Source organism: Martes martes (genome assembly GCF_963455335.1).
Source record: "Martes martes genome assembly, chromosome: 11".
Classification (NCBI taxonomy): domain Eukaryota; kingdom Metazoa; phylum Chordata; class Mammalia; order Carnivora; family Mustelidae; genus Martes; species Martes martes.
Genome location: NC_137899.1, coordinates 103,663,589 through 103,689,108, shown reverse-complemented (window position 1 = coordinate 103,689,108; position 25,520 = coordinate 103,663,589). Strand labels below are relative to the sequence as shown.

The window sequence follows — 25,520 nt, the reverse complement described above, 5'->3', positions numbered from 1 at the left end:
TTACAGAACCCCTCACAAGAAAGGTCCTGTCTTTACACCAGGAAAGACGAGGGTGGCATGGGCCGCTGTCGACACCACACACAGCCTGGTGGCCACCCGAAGCCCAAGTCAGAAAGACTTGAAATACACTATGTAATACCAGCACGTTCATTCGACGAACACCTGACACGGCACTAGGAATGGCAAGAATTCCCACTCCTGGGACTTCTGGAACTCCTGGAACACCAAGCAGATTCTGGGCAGAGACTCTGCTTACTTTTAATCGCGTTTGACAGACATACACCGCCCCCTGCCCACTGCGCTATGTAACTTTAACCCCCTTCCGGGGTTCCCTATGGCGCAAAGTGCTCGTGGGGGAGTGTCCCCCCCAGGCCAGGCTGACGGCCCCATCAGAAAGTCCTGAGAACCCTCTCCCCCCACACTGCAGTCCTGAAAGGCTGTCCCTCTTTAAGGACAAGAGTTTCTCGACTCTCAGGCGGGACCCAGAGACAGCAAACCTAGCCAAGCCTGAACAAGCCGATCTCTAAAATGTGGGCCGCAGGACGCAGCCCCGTGCCGCACAGAAAATCCAGGTGAACCTCCAGGGCCGACAGTAAGCAGCTGCCCGATTTGGGGGATGAAACAACTAATGACAAACGTCTCACAAGAATGTCTGCACACCCCCCTTTCCCCCGCAACCCCTCTTCCTCCCGCAGCTGCTATGATCTGTCCCTACCCAACTCCTCCCAGGCCGCTCCGGCGCCTCTTCCCAGGAAACCCAACAGCCACGTCTCCGCCCTCATCCCACGCGGCCTCTCTGCGTCACCTGACAGGGCGGAGGACAGCTGTCTGCCCTCGGCCCGAGTTTTCTTTCTTCTTTCTTCAACTGTCCCGTTAGCTTCTGTGCCCCGTTAGCTTCCGTGATGGCTGACGTTATGCGTCAGCCCGGCCTGGCCATCACACCCGGGGATTTGATCAACGTTAACCTAGATGTCGCTGTGAGGGCCTCCGGCAGATGCGGTTCGGTACCGAGGACCCTCAGGGCTGTGGGTGTGCCTCACTCACAGGGGAAGGCCTGGCTGAAGGGAAAACCTGAGGTTCCCACTAGAAGGAGTCCTGCCCTGAGGCTGCAGTGCCCACCCGGCCCGGGTTTCCAGCCTGCCGGCCTGCCCTCAACATTCTGGGCTTGCTGGACTGAAAACAGGCCAATTCTTTAAAAAACGTGGAGAGTAGAGCAAGATCAGCTAGACAGGTAGAAAGGAAGGAAGAGAGAAGATAAAGATACAGAGATATAGAGAAGATAGGGAGATACAGAGACATAGATTAAGGGGGGAACAGCCTCTTGAGTCTTCTTCAGGAGACCCGGACTGATGGCCTCTGTGGCCTCCTATCTCTGTGCGACCCTTACAATCTGACCTTCCTGTGCGCTTGACCCAAAGTCTTATCTCGTCACCTGTATACTCTCCCTCGGTGACAGTCACATCGACCATCCTAGAAAGTCTCAGATATTCCCGACCCTCCAGCCTGTGTATCCAACTGAGTATCCCAGAAGCTGGAACTCCTCCTCTGACTCCTAAGTGGGCTCCCCTTCTCCTGCCGTCCCTACCCTAGTAAATGACATCCCCACTCCCCAACATGCAAGCAAGAAACCCGAACCTCTTCCCCGCCTCATCAAAATACCACCCGACACCCCAGAGCCCCTCTCTCATCCCTCCACCCTCCCATCTCCCTCTGCATCTCCCGCCACCTCCCCAGCCTGGGCACCCTCCCACCTGGCCTGCAGCCTTCCTGGCCCCAATCACCTCCTCGGGTGCTGCGCTTCTAAAACTTAAATTGGCTTGCGTCACCTCCCTGCACAAAACCCTCAGCGCCCTTAGGATGAAAACTAATTCCAGGCAAGGTCGCTCTAGGCGGACAGGCCACACCACCCCCGAGCCCCGTTGAGTACGCAGCAGCTCACACCGCCCCTGCTGTGGGCCCGTGCACATCCCAGGCTCCAAGCCCACGACTCCCATCCTCCCGTGTCGGGTCTAGAGACGCTGAGTGCCTTCCAGACCTACACATGCCTGCTGCCCTTCACCCCAGCCCTGTCCTTTCCACCAACCAGCATACCCTTCCCCTCCTGGTGCTGCACTCCCTGCTCTGACCAGGAAGTCACACCAGCCTTCAGGACACAGAGTGGGTCTCAGTAGTCCCATGTGACAGCCATTAGCCACATATGGCCATTTATGTTTCAAAATAAGGTCTACAAAATTCTAAACGTTATTCCTTAGTTACACTATCCACATCCCAAGGGCTCTGCAGCCACACCTGGCTCGTGGCAACTGTATTAAACCGCACACAGACCATGTCCACCATGACAGAAAAGTGCCCTCACAGCTCACTGCCCACCTGTGTCCTCAGGCCCTACAGTGAGGCCTGGCCTTATGCAGGTGCTCAGTGCACATATGCTCAGCATTGTCAACACAGAGGACGCGCCACTGATGCCTTCACCACTCAGGTTACAATGAGCTTCTGAAAGCCCTCGGCTCGGCAAGTCAACGTCCTGTGCTGGGCCTCCTGTGGCAGACGTCCCTGCTTCTCCCAAGTGACCCGAGAACCGTGCAGTGCCAGACACGTCAGCAACACATGCCACGGAGAGTTACAGGGGATACAGGCATAAAGTCAGGCTGAACCAGCACAGTTCTGGAACCTTCTCTGCCCACTACCCTGCCCCAAATAGAGTGGCGTCCCTCCTATCTGTTCACATGTCAGACCTGAATCAGGATTTCATCTGAATAAAAGGCTTATTTAGAAAAGGGGTGGAAAAAAAATACCTTAACATGTGTATTTTTCTCTCTTAAATACTAAAGATATTTTAACTCACTCAATATTAAAAACGAAAATAATAAATATAATTCATTTACTCTGCAACATGCTTCTCTGATTTAAAAGGCATTACCGGGGTACCTGGGTGGCTCAGTGGGTTAAGCCTCTCTGCCTTCGGCTCAGGTCATGATCTCAGAATCCTGGGATCGAGCCCCACATCGGGCTCTCTGCTCAGTGGGGAGCCTGTTTCCCCCGCTCTCTCTGCCTGCCTCTCTGCCTGCTTGTGATCTCTGTCTGTCAAATAAATAAAATCTTTTAAGAAATAAATAAAAGGCATTACCATAATTAAAATACATACACCCAATTCGAGCCATTTGTTACAGAAAAATCATTCCTTGAACTATACCAAGATGTGTTCACATCTGCTCGACAAACATAATGAATAAGACTTTTTAACAACTCCCAACCCACTGTGTACTAAAGCACATTTAACAGCATTTTACCTCTGGCCCTGCCCTCCGTCCCAGATTTGTTGCTGATTACCCTCAATGCCATCTTGGAATCCACCCCAAACAGATTTCTGAAACGCCTGCCCCACTCCCCCACCGCCACCTGTGAAACTCTGTCCCCCCACTCACCGCCCCTGTCCCGGCCAAGCCCTCAGGACTCTGCTCAACCACCACCTTCTGCAGCCTTTCAGGACCCCCTCCACTTAAATGCAATCTGCCCCTTCTCTCAATGACTGTAATTTGCATGACTCGCTTTCATGACATTCAGCTTGTAGTGGCTCCACCAGAATTATTGATTATAGCTTTTGTATAAGCTCTTGAAGACGAGAACCACCTCTCACACACACATTGTCTAATTTAGCAGCAACAGAGTGCTGCAGTTAGTGGGGCACTGGTGTGACAAAGGGAACTCAGGAGCAGAAGACATCTAGCTACATCACAGAGCAATGCAAACTTGGCTTTGCCCTCAAGTAGAGCATAAAGTTACTAAACACTGACTAATCCGGGAGCGAACTAGTTGCTGACAGTGTAACATGGTTCTCCATTTAGCTGCGTGTTAGAATCACCCGGGGAAGCTTTTAATATCCAGATACCCAGGCCCAGCCTAGTTCCACCAGAATCTCCCGGTGGGACCCGGGCTCCACCAGAGGTGTGGCCATAAGCCCCCAGGGCCAAAAATTTCTCATTTCCAGAAGCACCTGCTCCTTGTAACAACTTGGTCTTTTGGGGAAATCACAGGCCTAACCAAGACCGGGGCCTCACTCCAGTCCCCCCATCCAGACCCCACCTCCACAACATAGCAGCTGAACAAAGAAGGAGGCACGTAAACACCTATCCCTCTATCTACAGGCCAGAAAGAAATAAAAATTAGATGGGAACTACTTTTATCTAAAAAATTATGGGGCGCCCGACGTGGAGCGTGCACCTCTTGATCTCGGGGTTTTGAGCTCAAGCCCCACCCTGGTTGTAGAGGTTACAGAATAAATATCTTTTTTTAAAGATAGATAAATAAAAATAAAAATGAAAAGCTGTTTTGCTTCTATAAAGACGCTACGTTTTCAAAGCCACCCCCCTCTGCTCGTCTGCCCACCATCCCTGCTTGCCTGTCCACAGGCCTGACCAGGGGTTACTCAAGGGCCAGGAGCTCCTTGGGTGTTTTCAGCAGAGCCTCGATAGCTCACAAAGGGGGCAAGGGGTACGGTCCCCTCTGTGTCCCTGTCTCCCCACAGTGCACAGAGCCTGGCCCCACGACAAAGCAGAAAAGCCCCGTCAACTCCCCCGTTAACCCAACTGGAGGTCTAGCCGCCTGCAAGGCTGCCATCACCACACAGAGGCCACCACAGGAACACCCGCGGCGACGAAGCCAAGACCTCCTCGGCACAGACAACTGCGACCCAGCCAGCACCTTCCCCACCACAGGGAGAGACGACGGCCCTCAGGGTGAGGTGGTCAGGGACAGGCCTTCCCTTGCTGCAGAATCATCCTCCTCCCACATGTGATGTCATTTTCAGTGTCGTGTGTCGACAGATGCGGGACGAGGCCGTGAACCCAGCCGCCTGGCTCCGCAACTATGTGACCTCCCCCATACTTCGCTCCTCCGATCTGCAAACAGGACCGTTTTCCTCAAAAGAAGGGTGTGAGGCCTGAAGCACCACGTCCCTGCCCATGACAGGCCTCCAAGGACACGGCAGGGGCACCTGGAGCCAGCGGCCACCTCACGACGGCACCGTGAGGAGCGCGTGTCATCTGTTCCCGACACAAATCAACACCCAATAAACGAGCTGTCGCCATTTACGAAGTGATCTGTTAAAGTCTGTGAATAACGTGATTTGTTCAAGAGAAATCTGTTCAGAGACAGAGACACTCAAGGCTGTTTCTGAACAAGGTCAGGGGCATCCGGATAGCAATTAACCACACAAAGAATTACATTTAGAAGCTCAACCACTTTCTCCAACTTCCTGAGCACAGGACTGATAGAAATCTGAGACTTTAAAAATGTGTTGGGATGGGGTACCTGAGGGGCTCTGTTGGTTAAACACCTGCCTCTTCGTTCCGGCTCGGGTCATGATCTCAGGGTCATGGGATCCAGCCCCGAGTCAGGCTCCACGCTCAGCAAAGCCGGCTTCAGATTCTTTCTCTCCTTCTGCCCCTCCCCCCACTCACTCTCTCTAAATAAATCAATTAATTAAACCTTTAAAAATATATATGTTGGGAAATGCAAGTAATTGGGTTAAAGCCCTTGCATTAGGGCTTTAGTCCCGTTGTCAGTCCTAACCCACCCCTGCCTCTGTGTCCCAACACCAGCTCTGCACTCACCTCCCCCAGCCTGTGGCCCAGGGAGCAGCGTGCACAGCCACCAGCACCGAGGGAAGGTCTCCCCACATGTCTCACCCGCCTTCACCCCACACCCATCAGGAGGATGACTCTGAGGCCAAGTGACCCTGTGGTATCTCTTCACTCTCACTCCGGGAATGTCACCGGTCTGACCCGCCTGGGGCTGTGGGTGAACCTGGCCCACCCTTCCATCAGGTGACGACCGGGGAGACAAACTGTTAGCAGGGCCTGTGCACACAGAGCTTCTGTGGTGGCTACAGAGTCACCTGGGAGCATCTAGAAAGTGGATGGAATGGAGGCTGGACCCCCCGAGTGGTGACGGGGCAGAGAACCCGACTGGAGCGGCTGCTGCAGGAGACTTTCTCAATCCCAGCCCCCAGAACTCATCTTCCCTCCTCCGCTTCATAAGCCATATCCTCTCCCACCGGTAATCCTTCTGATGACTCTGCTCTGAGCACACTGCTATTAGCAACTCGGACTCTGCACTGGAAATGGCGTCCCAGTGCGATTACTGGTCAGACAGGAAGGAGCAGGCCCCCCACAAGGGGAGAGACAGGAGGCCGACCCCTCCAGGGAACCCGGGGCAGAACACGCTGGAAGGAAAGACGGTCTCCTCTTCCAAGCAGCAGAGACTGTCCTCCCCACCCAGCCTTACCAGTTCCCATCACCAGAGTTAAGGAACTTGTCCCATGAAGAGAGACGTGAAGCAGAACCAAAGACAGCCTGACAGGCATCCGCTCCGCTCAGCCCAGCTCCCCTAGCTCGGCTTCCTCTGCCCATCTCTGGGCTCGGTCCACACAGTCTCCAAGGCCATCTCTTCTTCGAGAATCCTAGAAATCCACTGAGCGTGAACTACAGCATCATGAGAAAGACTGCGCCCCCCCAGGAGCAATCCGAAGCCGCTGGTGGGAGCTGTGCACACCTGCCCTCACCTTCGGGGACGAGGAGACACAGCTGGCGTCTAGTGGGGGTTAGGAAGGGGGACAAGGGCACGTGCTGCTCTTTCACTCAGTAAGAAGTGAGTAAACCCCCCAGTCGGTCGTCAGTTTCCCTCTCTTGCACATTTTACTTGAGAAGAAAGATACGCAACAAATAAAAATGGAGTTATAATTTGCTTCCACCCATAAGAAGTTATCTACATAGTGAATTTTTTCCAATAATAAAAATAACATTTGTTAACTATGAAATCTCCAGTAATTTTAAAACACAAAAAGTAGAAAGTAAAAGCTGTCCATTCCTCACCCCCGAAGACACCGCACATTCAAATCCTCTTCTTCTATGCACATGCGAGCTCCGTTTTTACATAAAATGACGTGACGGTATGTGTCAGTGGTGTAACTTGCTTTCTCACATCTTTTCATTTGAACTTATGTGGATTTACCTCACTCTCCTTAAAGACTGCACAGTATCCCGCCGCACAGATGCAGCAGGACTCAGCAGCCGTCCTCCCTGAGCCCGATTCTCTCCCCGCCACACGGGCCGCCTGCGTCCGGGGGAGGCAGGACCGAGCCACAGGCCATGGCTGACAGCGTGACGCGCTCAGGCAGAAGCCACTTTACCATGAAGGCCAGCAGACCTCTACCTTCTGCTCTCGACATGTGGCTGTCAGCAGTATTTCCTTTATCCTACAGAGACATGGTTAGCTTTTTCTCATTTCGAGGTCCAAAATACCTCGCAATCAAACAATTCTGGAGAAAATGTTATATGACCGTTTTCTCTTTGACTGTTTCATCTCAGACTCTAACTTCTTCTGGCTACACCACATTTGGCACCAAACCCAGACATGCATGAAACAAGACCAGTGGATCTCATGGAAAGCACAAGGGGAAGTATCTTCTTTCAACCAATAAACATGGTTGAGGTCCAACTTAAAATACAGCTTGCCAGATAAGAATAGAAAATCCTAGAGTATTTAAATTCAATATTTCTAGCTAACTGAGTCATATTTCCAAATTTAAGTCACCCCCAGTCTAAGAAAAATATTTTACCATCACACCGGCCTTTAACAAAGCCTATCAAACAAGAGTGGAACGGGAATGTCTGTGAATTCTTTAATGCTGAAACAAAATCGAAGCACCTAATCATACCTTATACAGCGGACGGCGCACATCAATGGGGCAGTTCTGTATTACTTCGTCAACGACATCGGAGATGGATTCCATAAAGTCTGGGTTGGCAAACTAAATTTTATAGAAATATAAAAGAAACATTATACATTTCTCTCAATATGACAAAAGAAAACTTTTTAAAAAGTAGCTTTGACAGATACAGGATTTACCGTACATTTCAAAACTTCACATTCGTATTGGTAGAATATGCCAAATGAATCCCATGTGACTTGTGCAGTGATGAAGACATATGTCCCCTCAAGAGAGGAGATGGCTGGGTTTAGTGAAGGAAAACTAGTGAACAATGAGACCAGTCCTGTGCTAGGAATACACGGTGTATCGTGCTGATAAGAGATTATAAGAGCACGTGCATGATATGTAACAAGAAACACCATGAGTACATAACAAGCATAACACTTAAAAATATTCACATCATGAAAGAAATTAGGCAAGACATAACCAAAAACACCCCAAGGATAATGAAAGATCACGGTAGCAGGCTAGAAGACGGGTGGAGGGCTGCCCGATCTGATGATGGAGGTTTATGTTTTTTAAGCAGGCTCCACGCCCAGCACACGGCCCTGAGCTCAGAACTCATGACCCTGGGCTCAAGACCTGAGCTGAGATCAAGAGTCGGATGCTTCACCGACTGAGCCCCCTGTGCCCCCAACCTGATGACGGGGTCTTTAAAATAACGAAACCGAGACGGTGTTGATCAAGCTACCGAGTGACCAATCTTATACTTCATTCTCTAAGTTAAATACGCTAAAGTATAAATAATTCAATTACATTGTGAGCAGATTTTAAAAATCAAGAGAAGCTTTAATGTACACGAGTCTCAAGGAAGAAGGTAACATCCAGTTTCTCTACTGCTGTTCACCAGACCCTGTCCGTTTCACGTCTGTTTTAGGTCAGTATCAGCAAAAGCTTGCAAGAATGAGCAGGAGACCGTCAGATTACATTAACTCGGACATCTGTGCCACTTCCTGGGAAAGGGGCATAGACGCACCCAGAAATAGGCAGCAGTTTGTAACCTAGTGAATATAAACGGAATTGGGCAGAAATACATACCAAAATACAAATGAAATGCCTTTTATTGAAACCTTAAAATGTCACCTCATAATTACTCCTCCTGCAAAAGTAGTAATTCTTTGTGACTAATAGTTAAAATGGTGACATCTCTAATTCTTAGACTACGTAACTGATAGAAAGGCCAGTCCTCCTCCAACTGAAGCTTCAACTGCTCTGCAGAACCAGTGTCCTGGGTTAAACACTGGGAGCAGGAAGGATGGCCACCAAAGAGGGAGAGGCTCTATGTTACCCTACTTTTAAAAAGAGGCCACTTTCATTTGGTCCCTGAGGCAAACTAGCTTTCCTATCAGCGTGAGACTGACTCTAATCCCATTACCTTCCGCTGCTCTTCCCAACCACCCAGGTGATCAGTCCTTAACTATTTAACAAGCGGGTCTGTGCAGAGACGGACTGAAACAGCCACCCGGACAGACAGCAGGGGCCGGGACAGACGGCAGGGGCCCAGCACCGGGCAGAGCCGCCGGGTCCTCCCGTCCTCCCGCACTGCTCTCCAGGCACACTAGATGGCAGCGTCGCTCCACGGACGCCTTACTTTGGCACAGCCCAAAGCAGCCCTCTTACCTCGGGGTGAAAGAAAATCTCGGGCCCCAGGAATCTTTCGTAGCCCACATCTATGACGAACTTCCTCTGGTTGATGGCATTGATACCCGTGTACTGCTTGATCCACTTCCGGGGATCCACGTCGTATTTGGCAAATTCCTTGACTATGTCGGGGCAAATGTAACAGTATTTCTCCTGCAGACGCGAACACAAAGACGGCACCAGGCATTAACTAGGCAGAGTCTGTTCCCTCCAACAGAAGTACCCAGTGACCCCACGCAGGAAACACGCCAGAACTCCAGTGTGGACGTGCCGTCAGGCCTCCTGCTCTCCCCCCTCACAGCAGACGGGACTGTGCTTTGATTCTGGATCCGGGAGTCGCCTTTCTCTGCAGCTCAGCAGCAAATCTCAGCCTTACTCTCTCAGATTTTGTTGCCCTATTACCTGAAACAATGTCCAAATGTGTCTACTAAGTGTCCTGCCTTGGGGCGCCTGGGTGGCTCAGTCGGTTAAGCCTCTGCCTTCAGCTCAGGTCATGATCCCAGAGTCCTGGGATCCAGCCCCACGTCAGGCTCCCTGTTTAGTGGGGGGCCTGCTTCTTCCTCTCCCTAGGTGATCTCTCTCGCTCTCTCTCAAATAAATAAAAATCTTTAAGTGCCCTGTCTCATCTTCCCTTGCTCCTCTGAGGTCCCCATAGAGCACTGGCCCAGGCACTGGCCCAGCAGACTCTCACGCCTACCATGATCAATAATTCAGCTGTGAGCCTGCTGTGCAGTGTGACACGGCATGGTCACGGGCTCTGTGACAAGTACACACTGAGGGCCTAGGCACATGGGCTGTGCAAAGGAACAAACACACACAGACCCCTGCCCACTGGAACATACGCTCTGGCCAAGAGCTGGACGGTAACCGATGGCCATAACACGTAAGTAAACGACAGTGTGCTGCAAGGAGGGAGATGCCGTGAAAAAATAGAGAAGGCAGTGTAGACGGGAGCACTGGGGGGTCCCAACTGCTGCCGCTATGACACTCTTCGCCCTGGTGTCAGCAGCCAACCGGAGATGTGCCCGGCATTCCCTCAGCATCTGGTAGCGTGTGACAGGCAATCTGTGGGTGGCCCCTCTGTCCCCACAGCTGACCTCAGCTAGCCGGCAGGTGGCACTGGGGTACCAGCTCCCAAAAGTAAGCTTCCTGTGGGCGAAGGCCCAGTGGGCTCTGTTCATCTGGCACTGTGTCGGGTGCCCAGCTGGTGCTCGTTACACATTCCCGAAGGACCTCTGCAGGTGCTTTTCTAATACTAAGTTCTACGTTTTTTAGGATCCCCGAAACCTATTCTAATAGCATCCTTAACACACTCTCGCAGAATTAACAAGACCGACAAGCCAGGGTTGTTACCATCCCGTGTGCCCTGACGCTAGAGGGGGTGAGTCGGGTGACACGACTTGAAAGCTACCGGCCGGACACAGACGGTAAGCAGTCAGAGGCCTGGTCAGCTCGCTACAGCCTCGCTGATACTGGAAACGCCTCAACAGACTTGGCTGGAGGGCAGCGGTGTGAGTCGTAAATTCTGGACTCCTGCTGCACCGGTGCTGCGTGCCTGCTTGTGACCATAGAGGGACAGCCACAGGACGACCACGACACTGGGGTACCTCTCAACCACTCTTTCCAGAATCTCTTCCTTCACAGAAAGCAGAGAGGAGACAACGAACAGCAGACTACGCCCCATAATGGGGCCAGCACAGCTCATCCGGGGGGCACGGGAAGATTCCCGGCGTTCACTGTTGAGCAGGACGTGGTCACAGCCTGAATGGCAAGCTCCAGCTGCCGGGTGACAATGGGGTCCCAGACAGACTGTGAGCAAAGTGGACCCTACCACAAGGACCAGGACAGCACAAGTCCTCACACTCAGAAACCTTCACTAAAAATGGAACCCTCACACTCGCCAGACAGAGCCCTGAGTGTCACGGACAAGAAGTTCAATCCTGAATCACATTAGTAACAGATGTGGGGTGACGAGAGAACATGGATCAAATATCCAAATTTCTTTCATTGAAGAAAGGCAAGGAAAAAAGGAAAATCTTGGGAAATATTTTAATCTAAAAGAAAGTCTTAGAATACTTCTGTAAACTCTGCCCCCGGGTTCACTCAGGGCAAACTATACTAGCCCTGGGAGTACCCACTCCCATCCCCAGGATGCTGGAGCAGCTGGCCATCCTCCCAGCAGGAGCCCTGGCCTACACCAGTGCACCCTGTCCAGAAAATGCCAGTTTTTACCAAGAGTGACATACAAAACGTGGGTCCTCTCTGATGACTCTCCTTTGATCAGCCCACTACTGGGTGCTCAGATGGGAGCGGGGGCTGAGGCTCACCTCCCCTTAGCAAGCCCATGTTCCATGAAACAGGCGATGCTCATGGTCACATGTCGCACGTCACAATCACACTCCTCTCCAAAAACAAACAAAACCCTTCCCTCTTCAACTATATGACAGTTCTCCTTGCACTACTAAAAATCTCTTGCCTTTTGGCTAAAAAAAATAATCTGTCCTGATTTTGAAACCTAAAAAGAGAAGTCCCTTCAGAAAGGGTTTGTCAGCTGCCACATACAGAGTAATACAAAGACGAAACTGATGGGCCAGGTCACGCGGACAGTTTAAGGACCAGTGAGCCATTTTTCTTCTAATCCTACTGATTGACATGGTCAAACCTCCTGTGACTTCTCCAGCACGGTACCCAGAGTCTAGGAGATGCAGGAGGATGTTGTTTAAGAGATCCTAGAACGGCGTCATTCTCAGCCGTCGTTCCCAGGGCACAGAAGCTCAGCGGAGCACCAGCCGTCAGTCTGAGGACTGGCCGGCTCCACAGAACTCCCAGCACTGCTGCTGCCGGTGCTTGAGCCTCTTTGCAGAAAGGAAGCACAGAGGCAGATGCAGAAGGCACACTCAGTTAATTGAAGGTTCCATCTAATTAGGCTCCAATTAAATGATGCTGTACTACGTGCGCCTGTGCTCAGCACCAGTGACCAAGCTGTCCGCGCTTACGGCGGAGCCTCCACAGCCTCGCACCCGGAGAAGGCGAAGCTTCCAGGCTTTCAGCCCCTTAGCTCAGGTGGTCAACAGAACAAGACCCACATTCTCCGGAGGGGAGAGGAAGGAGGGAGGGAGCAGGGATGATGGCGGCAAGGGGAAGTGTCCAAACACCGTTTCTCTCTCCCCCCAAACCGGCCCATTCCCCAGCCCATTCCCCGTCTGTTTTTACCTTAATGGCTTTTGCGGTCTCCAGTGACTGCTCAGGAGGGATTCCCACCTCCCTTTCCCTTAGCAGCTGCTGAATGAAATACGTAATGTCTCTACCTGCAATCGGGATGTGTTTGATACAGCTTCCGATGACGTAACCTTCTGCCTGGGGAGGAAGAGGAGGCAGAACGACCGGAGTGAGTGACCCCAGTGGGCAGAGCTCCCAGACGCTGTACGTCCTGCCCCCTCGGAGCCCAGCACATCCTGGACCCCCAGTCCGGGCAAAGCTCAGGGCCAGAGAACTCTGAAAATGACTGCACGCACAAGCCCATTAATATAACCTGAGACTCTCTGCAAACAACCAAAACGATTACATCAGAAAAGTAAAGAGAAAAATCAGTGCATTTCCAAAAAGTTGTGCCGTCTATGAGAACAGGAACAAGGGAAAAGCTTTACCTATAAAGTGGGAAACCAACTATGAACCTACTGACATTTAGGAGTCAACAACCTGGCTAAGTACACGGGGATTAGACTCAGACAACCTGGATGCAAATCCCGGCTCCGCGACTGTCCGCTGAGTGACCACACACAAGCCTGTCAACGCGTGTCAGCCCCAGAACCTTCCTCCACAATACAGGCAAACAAACCCCACACGTAGTTTACAACAGAGACTTGGTGAAACACAGTAAGTCAAGCACATAGCACTGTTTTGGGGCACGTACTTGTACTTGATAAACGGTCCCATTTATGGTACCAAGAGCTGCACGTGTTAGGACTAATTCTGGTCAGTTAACCCTGTGCAGCTGGAGACCAGTGCTGGTCAGGAGCTGGGCCCCTCTGGCTGGGCGGGCTGTGTGCCTGGTCGGCAAAGCACGTCTGTGGGGCCCGGACAGGAAGCAAGCCAGGAGTTCACACGCTGGCCGCACACAGGCGGCCCCAGCCCCTCACCAACTGTCCTGGGGGCACAAGTTGCCCCAGGAGCCATGGCTCTCCGGGGTCTAGTGGCCAGAGTGGACAGCTTCCTACCACAGTTCCAGCCGAAGACAGGAGACACTCCAGGCTCCACATTCCAGCACCGGCTTCTATGCCACATGCCCACAGGAGGTGGGGGACGGCGGTGACCACCGACCTCACCTTATGGGTGGGTCGGAGCTAAGGGTTACCAGCACCAGACACATCGGCAGTTAAGCTGCAAGGATAGGTGCCCAAATTCCTCTCGTGTGCTTTCCGATGGACCTGAACTCTAGAAGTAAAAGACCGGTCTCTCCACGGTGTCTGAGCTATTTGTGAAATATTTTGAGATGGAAATAAAAGATGGTACAAATTATTAAAGTAATAAAAATTAACCCAAACTCACAAGAATATTAGCTACCACAAACTACTCACAAACTAAATTATCATATTCTATGCATTACATGTAACATTTTCTAAAATGAAGTTGACCAGCATTAAGTAAGTATTGGCTTAAAAAAAAAAACCCCTACATGTCCAACCACAGGAAAATAAATGAATGGGTTATCCCATACCCACATGATGGGCTATAATGCAACTATTAAATATTTCTTCACAGAATATTTAACCATGAGAAAAAATATTAGGGACAAGCCAATATGTAAAACATAACTTCAAGATCATATTATACAATTAGAATACACAACCAGACACAGAATATCCCAGTTTTGCCTAAAACATGCATCCTTGTGCACCTAAGAAAAAGAACTGGGAAGGTTCTCCCAACGAAAGTATGATGTGGTTCTCTGGGCAGGTTTATGGGTCATGTTACTTTCTGTTTTACAGAAATTTTGTACAACAAATGTAATTTCTATAATGAGAAAAAAGCTGATGAAAAAGACATAGATAAAATGTCTAAAACCACTTCCTCTGTGGACCTGCACACTCTGTGAAATCTATTTTCTCTACTTCTCCTCACTCGAGACCGGATGGGCCGAGCAGCAGTCCCTCCGGCACCCCTGCCCCCGGGGCTTGGCTGCACTGAGACTGGAGGGCACGACCGCAGAGACAAGCCCAATGCCAGAATCCCCCCGTCAGTGTTACACATCGAGTGGCACTAACACTTCACAATGACCCAGAAGAGTAAGTGCACTGAGAGGGCCCTGGTGCTCCCAGCCCAGGATCCGCAGGCATCAGCCAGGCCTGCCCCATGCCTCCTTCCCCCTCTCCAGCAGGGACCCCCAGATGTAGCACGGGACAAATCTGGTGTTTCTAATTCCAGGCTACAGATGTCTCTTGAAGCCTGAATTAGGAATCACTTCTCTAAGGTTTTAAAAATTAAAACCAAAAAATGACATTGCAGAGCATTCTGCAAGTCAAAATGTACAACCTCTCCTTCTTCGTTCTTGAATCCATTTTTTAAAAAACAAGACATAATTCCTCGAATAATTCCTCTGAAGCATGAGGGGCTCAAAGCCGTACACATCCGGTCCCAGAACACAGCAGTAACCCTCCAAGGGGTCATGCCCCAGGCCAACAAGCCGTCTCCAAGATGACATCTACCCAGCAGCTCCGCACACAAGCCGGGAAAAGTCCATGGGTGATGCTCCCCCGGGAGGAGCACGCGGAGGCCAGCGAGTCCGAATGGCGGCTCACGCCCCGACTGCGGACATCTGCCGCTACAAAGTGAAAACCACCAACGCCATGGTGAAGGGACATCTGTCCTTCCCATACACGTGGCTTTAAAACCTCTTGTTACCTTTTCTAAGTACAGCCATGACTTTTAATGTGATATTTTAATTACAGAAGGGGTTTTCTCTTTCATTTCTTCCCTTACCTCAAAATTAGGTGAGGCCTACAGAGAGTGAAGCATTGACTATCCTGCTTACCACTGGGATGGCATGAGTGACCCCGTCCCCGCTGTCAATGACGATCCCTGTTAACGTACGTTCACCAACTTGTCGAGATGTCCAAGATGCAGCCAAGGCCAGCACTGCCTGGATAAAAGACGCAGAAACCATGAGCACACAGGGAACTGTTTCTCCAGTGTTCTGCCTGCATGTTCTCAGGCTCATTGATAAGCTCTTTCTTAGCTCCTCCAAGCAAATCTAAACCTGCCCTATCCTCCACCCTCCCCCCCCAAAGCCCCCACTGCTCCAAAATTCAAATTCCAAATTGCACAACACACAAATTTACTACACTTAAGCTGGATGGGTCAAGTTTTCAATACAATAAATCAGACGTTTACAAAGGAAAGCCCGTGAGAGAGGAACTTCACTATGGAGTGAGAAGATTTTAAACTCTAAGCCACTAGTTCTCAGTATGGTCCACAGATGTGATAAGATCACTTGTGGAGTTTTAAAAAAAACAACAACAGATTACTAGGCCTCACACCCAGACACTCTGACCCGGTAGAACTAGGGCAGCCGTGCTCAGATGGGGCAACGTCGCCCCCCAGGAAATCTCTGCAATGTCTAGAGCCATTTTGTATTGTCACACTTGGAGAAGAGGAGGCCGGTGGTGGTGTTTCTTCCAGTGGCGAGAGGCCAGAAATGCCGACCACCCTGCAACACACAGGTCAGCCCCCACCACACAGAACTGCTGTCCAACCACTGAGGTTGGAAAACCTTGGTCTGAGACGAAGCCTGAGAATCTGTTCTTACATAAAATCCTCTCCAGGCAGCCTCAATGCACTTGGCTGGGGTTCAGTGTTTCCTAAAGTGTCTCCCTACTCCATGGAATGTAAATAACTTGGGGAAGAGGAGATTTCTGGTTAAATAAATTTGGAAGTGTTGGAATGAACAGCTTTCTTCAACGCAGGCGTTCTCAGGGCCTTTACTCTGCTACTCACTGTGACTCACCACCAGCAGGCTACGGCGCGTGGGATCTCCCAAATTATTTTCCTATGCAACTCCTCCTCCTTTTCCTTAAAAGGGACTCGTATGATGCAGAAAATATTTTGGGAAACACCTGCCCCATTATTCCCTCAAATTTCAGCCAATTCCTTTATATAGGATGGCAGAGAAATAACCACCCAAACCAACAAATACCCCCATGCTATGAGCAAGGAGCTTCAGAGGAAGTTGTCGGTTCAGGGAACCACAGGAGCCCAAAATCCATAAGGGGGACCCTCTCAAGCTGTTTATTTTCTTTTTTTAACAAACTCTACAGTATCTTTCCTCTATTATGCTCAGGAGTGAAAGAACCAAAAAAAACCCAAACAAACAAACAAAAAAAACCCACACCTACTTTCTGATCTTGTCATCCGAAGAGAAATACAACAGATTTTAATGCACGTAGAAACAGCTAGATAAATCCTGTATCAATACTGTAAACATAAAAACAAACACAGAACACGTTCTCTACAATGTTTGAGTTCCAACTCGAGTGGGAGTGGGGTCGGGGTGTGCGCTAAGGGAGCGGGAAAGGGAAGGACACACCTCACAGTCTTCCCGCAGACAGCCTCTGGAATCGCCATTCTGTCCACTAGTGGACAGCTAAGCTCTGCTGGGAACTGTAAAAATAACTTTGTTTTTACCTGAACCGCAATGTAGAGTCCTGGTACGTTAAATGATTCAAACATAATTTCTGCAAGATATTCTCTGTTTTCTGGCGTATTCAGTGGAGGTTCTGTCTGTAAGAAAACACCCACTATATTTAGCCTTTGCCCAAACTTCCTGTAATTACATCACAGCCATAAAAAAATTAACCTAAAAGCACATTAATTAGGGTGCTGTACCATTCCCTAATTTTACAGATAGAGTACATTTACAGTGATTAATTAAAGGAATCTGGCGTGGGTCTTAAAAGCTTTAAGATGGCAAAGACCTCCCAAAACATTTCTGCTTTTATTAACCACCCCAAAACAAGAACAAGTTACAGAGAAGGAAATTCTTTCCTCCAGAACGTAACACCTAAAATACCCTGAAACTGGAAAGACCTGTAGCAAGCTGCCAAGGGCAGTAAAAACTCAACCGAGACACATGAAGACGGACACCAAAAGGGAACACCAGGGACTCTGATCCCAGGCAAAGAGCAGAGCTCTCCCCAGAGGAGCAGAAGCGTCAGCCCTGGCTCGGAACCAGAGCGTCCATTTGAGCAGAAGAGCTGGAGATGCCTCCCAAGCCCGGAGCCCCACCTGCCCTCAGAGTGCAGGAGGCAAGGTCAGGAAACATCTTTGCTGCCAGGAAAGTGCAGGCGAGAGGCGGCCTCACCTAGACTCCGCCCCGCCCCCCAGCCCAGACTGAGGTCACGAGCACAGCAAGTGGAAGAAGAGCTACTCGAGTTCGAGTTCGGAGGTGAGGAAAGAGCGGAGGTGAGGAAAGAGCGCACGGAAACCGGCCAGATGCCGTCCGCAAACACTAGAAGAAAACAACAGGGGAAAGAGAGAACATAGGAAAAACAAAGAGCAGACAAAACACACGTGCCCAGAGAGATATAAAAACAAAGCAGATACATACAAGTCAAGACCAAGAACAGCTCAAAAAATTCAAATATCCATTTTAAAATAATCATCAGTATCAAATAGGAAGATTATAGAAAGATAAAAAGAATAAATAAACCTGCTTTTTCTCATTCAGCAGTATGTTGTGAACATTTTTCCATGTCAATAAATACGTACATACATCACATATTTAACGCTGCAAAAGGAAAAAAGAAGAATAAATAAAAACTCTTTGGGCATTTGGGCCAAAAAAAGAAAAAAAAAAAGTCCACATTACCCTTCATTATAGACGGAACTGCGTCCTGAAGTTCTTACGCTGAAGCCCAACCCCCAAAGTGACTGTACCTGGAGATGGAGCCTCTAAGGCGGTGGCCACAGTCAAATGAGGGCCTAAGAGTGGGACCTTAATTCGCGAGCACTAATGCCTTTTAGAGAAAGGAAAGAGCCACCCGAGAGCGCTCTCCATCTCCGCATCAACAGAGGAAAGGCCGCGTGAGCACAGCGAGAAGGCGGCCGCCTGCCAGCCAGGAAGAGAGCCCTCGCCACAGCCGACCTTGACAGCACCAGGGGTCTCGCACCGAAAGCCTCGAACACTGTGAGAACACGAATGCCTGTTGTGTAAGACGCCCAGCCTGTGGTACTTTGTCACGGCAGTTTGCACCCTCTGATACCTGTCCAGCGGGGAAAGGACAGCCGCCCCGGGCAGACGCAGAGCTTCATTTAACACTGGGACACAGGGGGCCATACATACAGTCCTCTGAGCAGGAGGGCGTGACCCAAGAATTCTACGTCTGGTCACACTGCCAACGAAGCCTGTTGCAAAAATGAAATTATCTTTAAACGTACAAGAACTTGGAGAAGCCCTTCAGGAATTAACTCTACTAGAAGATAAAGTTCAGCCAAACAAGAAGAACGCACCAAGTACGGCCGAAGACTTACAGGCGCAATTAATCCATGCAGGAGGTAGAAGGAAAGACGGCTCTTTCCTGGGACGTACAGAACAGCACGCAAATGTTGTAAATTAAAATAGCAGAAATAGTATCAAGCGAGAACATATAAAGACAGTGATATCTTCTTGTCATGGAATCAAACACACTGCTTTATTTTTTTTTTAAAGATTTTATTTATTTATTTGACAGACAGAGATCACAAGTAGGCAGAGAGGCAGGAAGAGAGAGAGAGGAGGAAGCAGGCTCCCTGCCCAGGACCCTGGGATCATGACCTGAGCCGAAGGCAGAGGCTTAACCCACTGAGCCCCCCAGGCGCCCCTCAAACACACTGTTTTAGACTGATCAGGCACGGGAGGCACTGGCACACACCATGTTACAAATGTCGATAGTGGAACGTGATCGGGAGCAACCCATGCAGAGCAGGAGGCAGAAGAACGGAAGAGGAGGTAAGAAAACGTGGAGATGTACCAACGTGCTCACTAACCAGTTACTCACCCCTGAACAAATACCAGGTAAATACATACAGCTAGAGTTGTATGGATATACTATATATGTATAGTTACGCTAAAAAATGTTTTAAAAATACCAAATTAGGGGCGCCTGGGTGGTTCAGTGGGCTAAAGCCTCCGCCTTCGGCTCGGGTCATGATCCCAGGGTTCTGGGATCGGGCCCCGCATCGGGCTCTCTGCTCAGCAGGGAGCCTGTTTCCTCCTCTCTCTGCCTGTCTCTCTGCCTACTTGTGATCTCTGTCTGTCAAACAAATAAATAAAAATCTTAAAAAATAAATAAATAAATAAAAATACCAAATTATTAGGCAGAATACACACTCGCTACAAAGCAAAGAGAAAACCAAGCCGAGTTGCTTTTTTTTAACATTTGATTTCTTTAGTTGAGAGAGAGAGACAGAGACAGTGACAGAGATAGCAAGAGACAGCACGAGTAGGGAGAGGAGGGAGAAGCAGGCTCCCTGCTGGGCTCCATTCCAGGGCCCCGGGATCATGACCTGGGCTGAGTGCAGTCGCTTAACCAACTGAGCTACCCAGGTGCCCCACCAAGCCAGAGTTTTAAGAAAAATTAACACAGAAATAAGATACACTAAACAGAGAAAGCTGAACATAGTGTAAAAGAGCTCCTCAAAGAGCAAACACGTTGGTCCCGCAGCAGCAGCAGCGACCGGCGGAGTTCGCAAGGGGGTTCTGAAGTCCCCTCGGCGGGGCCAGACCCCAGCCTTCGCTTTCACTGTCTGGAGAGCGACCCCCTGTCTCTGCGGGAACTAGAGGTGGGAGATGGACGGGGTGTGAGAAAACCGCAGGGCGGCGCCTGGCACACGGAACGGGCTCCATGGAAGTGAGTTATGTTTACTAAAAGCTTCCGCAAGGGGCTCCTGGGTGGCTCAGTGGGTTAAGCCTCTGCCTTTGGCTCAGGTCGTGATCTCAGGGTCCTGGGATCGAGCCCCGCATCGGGCTCTCTGCTCGGTGGGGAGCCTGCTTCTCCCTCTCTCTCTCTGCCTTCCTTTCTGCCTACTCGTGATCTCTATTAAATAAATAAATAAATAATCTTCAAAAAATAAAAATAAATAAAAGCTTCCGCAAACCCAAGTGAGAAACGCACCTACTGAGAAGAAAAGAAGTCTGTCTGTAGGACCGTGAGACAACATGCAGTCACAGCCCGTAGGCCAGAGAGCCACCAAACCAAGATGCTCCAAAGAGGGCGAACGTCAGCAGCGCTCGCGTGAGGGGACGAGAACCCCTGCGCCGTCGTGAGGGCAGCGAGGACGGAAGTCACGCCGGCCGTCAGGAGGAGCGAGCGGGCTCTGAGCCGCTGGGACATAAGCCCTCGGGGAGAAGCTGCCCCAGGAAAGAGAGAGGCGTCTCCGAGTCATACACACGCTCAACGGATCTTCGGGGTCCGTGATTTGTAATGAAAACCTTCTAGAATACGGAGTGTGGGGAGAGATGGGGAGCTGCTCCCCAGGCGGACGCGGACAAAGCAAAGAGAAAGGACAGGACAGGAGCCCCAGCTCGCAGCGACGTGACCGGGAACACGAGCGAACGAGACATTTCAAACCACTGGGAGGGTGAGTTTCACATCACACATCTGTCCCATTTTTATTTTCTCAAATAAAAAGAAAACAAGGCGTACAAGATGTATACTTGGTTATCGTTCGTATTAAAACAAGAGTTTACAGACGAGCTATCTGCCTGCACGCAATTCCCTCTGGAAAGAGAAACGACGAGCTGGTTAAGAACTGAGGAAGGTGGTTTCCTCTTGGAGGAGGGTCTGGGGACCAGAGCAGAGGGGAGAAGGCAACAGACTTCCAGCACCTTCTGACTTCTGCGCTGCGTGCGTGTCACCTCGTCAAACAAACCAGCCTAGCGACCCGCCAGCTGCCCTCTTCGGTTTCGACTCCGGCACTGCGAGTGGAGCCAAGCTCAAACGTAGTGTCACAAGAAAGTTTTATCACCATAATTAGAAGCAATATATTCCCTGGATGGGACAGAGAAGGCAATCTTAAAACACAGGAGAGAAATAATGAAGTCATACACAAAAGCAGGTTGTAATTAGGGACCTAAAAAATCACTCAATAACATCTGACTTATGTTAACGTGCCCCCCGCACCGGACTGTTAGACCCGTGAAGTGCCCAGCACACCCTTCACACTGCAAATGGTAGTGTTTATTGTGACAGATTTCTTTTCTTTACTGCACAGGATCAGCGGCTGCGGAGTCCAGCGGCATCGGCTACAGGGCCTCTCTCTTCAGGAACCTCCCGTCAGTCTGAAGAATGGGCCTAGGAACTACCTCCCCACATCAAGGTAGTCGGTGGAATGAGATAAAGGAGTTAATACATGTAAATACTTGGGAGGCGGGGAGCCTGGGCACAGGGCACGTAGTCAAGAAATTCAGCTATAATTATCCATACATGCTATTCAGACCAGCAGAAATAACATACATTAACTAAAGAAATCCACACTGTTTTCTCACCTTGAACAGGAATCCAAGCACTTCAATAGTAAGTTTATTTTTAAAAAGGGGGGGGGCATTTAAACTGTGTAGAAGGGGAACAGCATCAAGAGAGAAAGGTTGAGAAGGTCTGGAGAGCACGGGCATAGGTCACACAGATCAGGGGGTGTTTCCTGCCCACACGAAAGGAGTTCCCTACGTGACCTGCAGCAAAAGGTAAGCCTCCAGGAAGACACTGCCAGCAGGGAGCAGGGAGCAGATTAACCCTGGCTCCCCAGATCTTCCCTGGGTTCAAGTTCAGTGTCAAATCACGTTCCAAATAACCCCAAATGGATGAAGACAGGGTATAAACATCAAAGGGAAATAGATTTACTACATGAAAATTTAAAGTTATAGATGCTCAAAAAACATAGCCTACAAAAGGAAAAAAATCAACTGAGAAAAACACACTCTGGTGCTGACAAAAGCTTCCTGTTCTACGCAAGAGCTCACAGAACAAACACAACACAGGACGTGCATACAACGGGATCTTACTCAGCCCTAAAAAGGAAGGACGTCCTGACACCTGCTACAGCATGGATGACCCCGGACGTCGTGCTAAGAGATATACACCAGTCACAGAAGGACAAATCCCGTGTGAAGCCCCGTGCATGAGGGCCCTGGAGTGGTCAGATTCACAGACACAGGAAGTAAAAGGGTGGGCGCCAGGGCTGGGGGAGGGCACAGGGACGCGTGTTTAATGGGGACAGCGTTTCAGTTTGGGAAGATGAAAAGTTCTGGATGTGACGGTGCTGATGGCTGCAAAACATGGTGAATGTACTTTGTGCCCCCAAATCGTCCATTCAAAAATAGCTAAGATGATCAATTTTATAGTGTGTACATTTTATCACAAAAAATTTGGGAGATCATAGCAATAAGAGAAGCAACAAAAACACCAAAATGCACAAGAGCGGAGGACACAAACCAGCAATTCACAAGAGAAAATACAGCCAGTACACATGGGAGAAAATGTGTACGGTCCAAGTTCTCAAAAAATGCAAATTAAAAACAAGTTGAATTTTTACTTCATCAAATAATCAAAAAAGGTATCAACCAATGCTGACAGGAGTACAGAGTGGCCTCTGTATGCTGCAGACAGAGCCTGAGATGGTATGCTAAAGACGAGGGCGGTGGTTTTTATTTGCAATCTGACAGAGAGAGAACACAGAGGGAGAAGGAGAAGCAGACTCCCCACTGAGCAGGGAGCCCGACACGGGGCTTGATCCCAGGACCCCGGGATCATGACCTGAGCTGAAGGCAGATGCCCAGGAGCCACCCAGGCACCCCAAGACTTGATATTAACACTTCTGGACCCCGATATCAAACACCGATAAGTTCTTTTTAGAGGAAAAATGCTCTAAATGTATAAAGAAACTATGTGCACTGTTCTGTTTCTAATAAAATCAAGAAATTGGAAACACAGTAAACATCTAAAGAGACCAGAACAGCTCAAAAGACAGGAAGCATCCACTGGACAGCTGAGTGCAGGGCCGTTAGGACAGGAGTGACGGAAACCACGCAAGAAGGGCCGGGGGAGGGCCGGGGACACGGTACTCAGTGTGCGTCACCGAAACACATGAGAAGACAGCAGATGTTAATCAGTCCGCCTACTGTGACAGGACTGAGCAGAGTCCCAGAGACAGTCTCCGAATGTTCTGTCACACTCACAGTTCTGGAATGGGAAGAAAACCTTCTCCAGAGGGGCAAAGCCCTGGGTCACAGCCTGTGGGCAAAGGGCCACAGAAATGCCTAAGACAACACCGTGTCTCCCGAGTCCACACCCGGAGAGACTCAACTGGAGTTGAGGAGCAGGAGAGCCATAGCACAGGAGCAGCAGCACACCCCGACTGGGCCCTTCCCTCGCCCGCGGGCTCCCCAGAGCCCACAGCACTCTCCACACAGCTAGGATCCAGCCAGGGTTCTGCAAACCACTCAATTCTTGTTTTGCCACTGTCCTCACACCTGCGGTCACATCATACACAGTATCCACTCTCCCTTCTGCCATACTGACAGAGCACCCATCACTCACAGGAGGTGGGAGCGAGCCCCGAGGAAAAGCATTTCCCACACTTCCTTGTGGACAGAGATGACCAAGTGAGTAAGTTCAGGCCGATAAGAAGCAAAAGCTGATAGATTATGGCTCCTAGGAAAGCTACTTATAAGGTTAGGACTTGCAGAGTAGACTTCTCTTCTCTCCTGGAATGCAGATGTGACGACTGGAGCTGCAGCAGCCAACTTGTGATCATGAGGCATCCTTACAGTAGAAGCCATATGCTAAAGATTCTAGAGCCCAGAGATCTCCAATGACACCAGAAAGCTGTCATTAACAGCACTGGCCTCCCTACTATTTCTATCGAAGAAAAATAAAACCCCTAACTTGTTTAACTGACTGTTTTTTACACTTTTATTACTTGCTGCCAAACAATTCACCACCTGTGAAGAAGTTATACTAAAATCTATATATTTCCAATTAAGGGAATGTCTATAGTATAATTAGGTTCTCCTGATTCCTGAATCAAATTCAGCATTATTAAGGGCAGTATCTTCAAAAGTTCTCAGCAACATAATCAAAAATCCATTTCTTCCTCAATCCTCCATTTCTTCTACGCTTCCTACCAGTAGCTGTTCCTTTAGGAGATCAAATTTATTTTTTTTTTCTAAATATGGAACGCTCCACACATTTGCATGTCATCCTTCTACAGGGGCTATGCTAATCTTCTCTGTATCGTTCCCACAATTACTGTCGGTGCTGCCAAAGCAAACACACATCGATTTAAGTAAAACTTTCCCAAACCAATATGTATAAGAAGACTTAAGGTGAAGTATCGAGTTTTTATTTTTTTAAATACTGAAGCATACGATTAAAATATCCCAGGAATGCAAGCAGCATAAACATTTTTGTTCATAACAATGGTAAAATATCATCTGGTATTGATTCAGAAATGAATAATTAATCAGTACCATAAAAACCAATCCATATTTCTGGATAAAGACAGCAAAATGAACACATGTACCTAATATTGCTCTACTCCCATATGCCTCTATAACAGCAATAAAGAAACCTTTTCAAAAATATAAATCCTCAAGGAAGGAGAGTGGGGGAGGAGAGGACAATATACCAGAATCTGGAAAGCACATGGCCAGTGGGAACTAACAGAGGGAACCCGAGGACGTGCAGCTCTGCCCTTGCCCTGGCTGGTGGCTACGGGACCACGCAGAGACAGTCTACATCATTCGCTAGTCGGGACATACCACGTGCGATCGTTAGTTTTACGTGTCACCTTGACTGGTCTAAGGGATGCCCAGAGAGCGGGTTACATATGACTTCTGGGTGTGTTGTGAGGCTGCTTCTGGAGGAGATTAGCATTCAGTAGACGGAGTAAAGAGATCTGCTCTCACCAGTGTGCGTGGGACCAGAACAGAAGAAAAAGGCAGAGGATGGGAGATTCTCTCTCCCCTCGCCCCCTCCCTCGAGCGGGGACGGCCACCTGCCCTGCTCTTGGACGCCGGAGCGCCACATCCTCAGGCCTTCTAGGACAGCACATGCTACTCGCTTGTTCTCGCTTGATT

At 49.6% G+C, this 25,520-nt stretch overlaps 1 protein-coding gene across 7 annotated transcripts in view; it reads right to left on the bottom strand.

Moving 5' to 3' along the window:
- Nucleotides 1-25,520, bottom strand: part of ACTR3B (actin related protein 3B) — a 77,904-nt gene that overhangs the window by 12,837 nt on the left and 39,547 nt on the right. For 3 of the 7 annotated variants that reach the window (XM_080818381.1, XM_080818384.1, XM_080818386.1), the window contains 5 exons: nucleotides 17,093-17,188; nucleotides 15,444-15,551; nucleotides 12,626-12,769; nucleotides 9,392-9,565; nucleotides 7,718-7,810 (listed from right to left, as the gene is read on the bottom strand). In XM_080818381.1, coding sequence (XP_080674507.1) covers nucleotides 7,718-7,810; nucleotides 9,392-9,565; nucleotides 12,626-12,769; nucleotides 15,444-15,551; nucleotides 17,093-17,188 — 615 coding nt within the window. The remainder of the gene's footprint in view (nucleotides 1-7,717; nucleotides 7,811-9,391; nucleotides 9,566-12,625; nucleotides 12,770-15,443; nucleotides 15,552-17,092; nucleotides 17,189-25,520) is intronic. The other 4 variants (XM_080818383.1, XM_080818387.1, XM_080818382.1 and 1 more) reach the window with 3 other exon arrangements.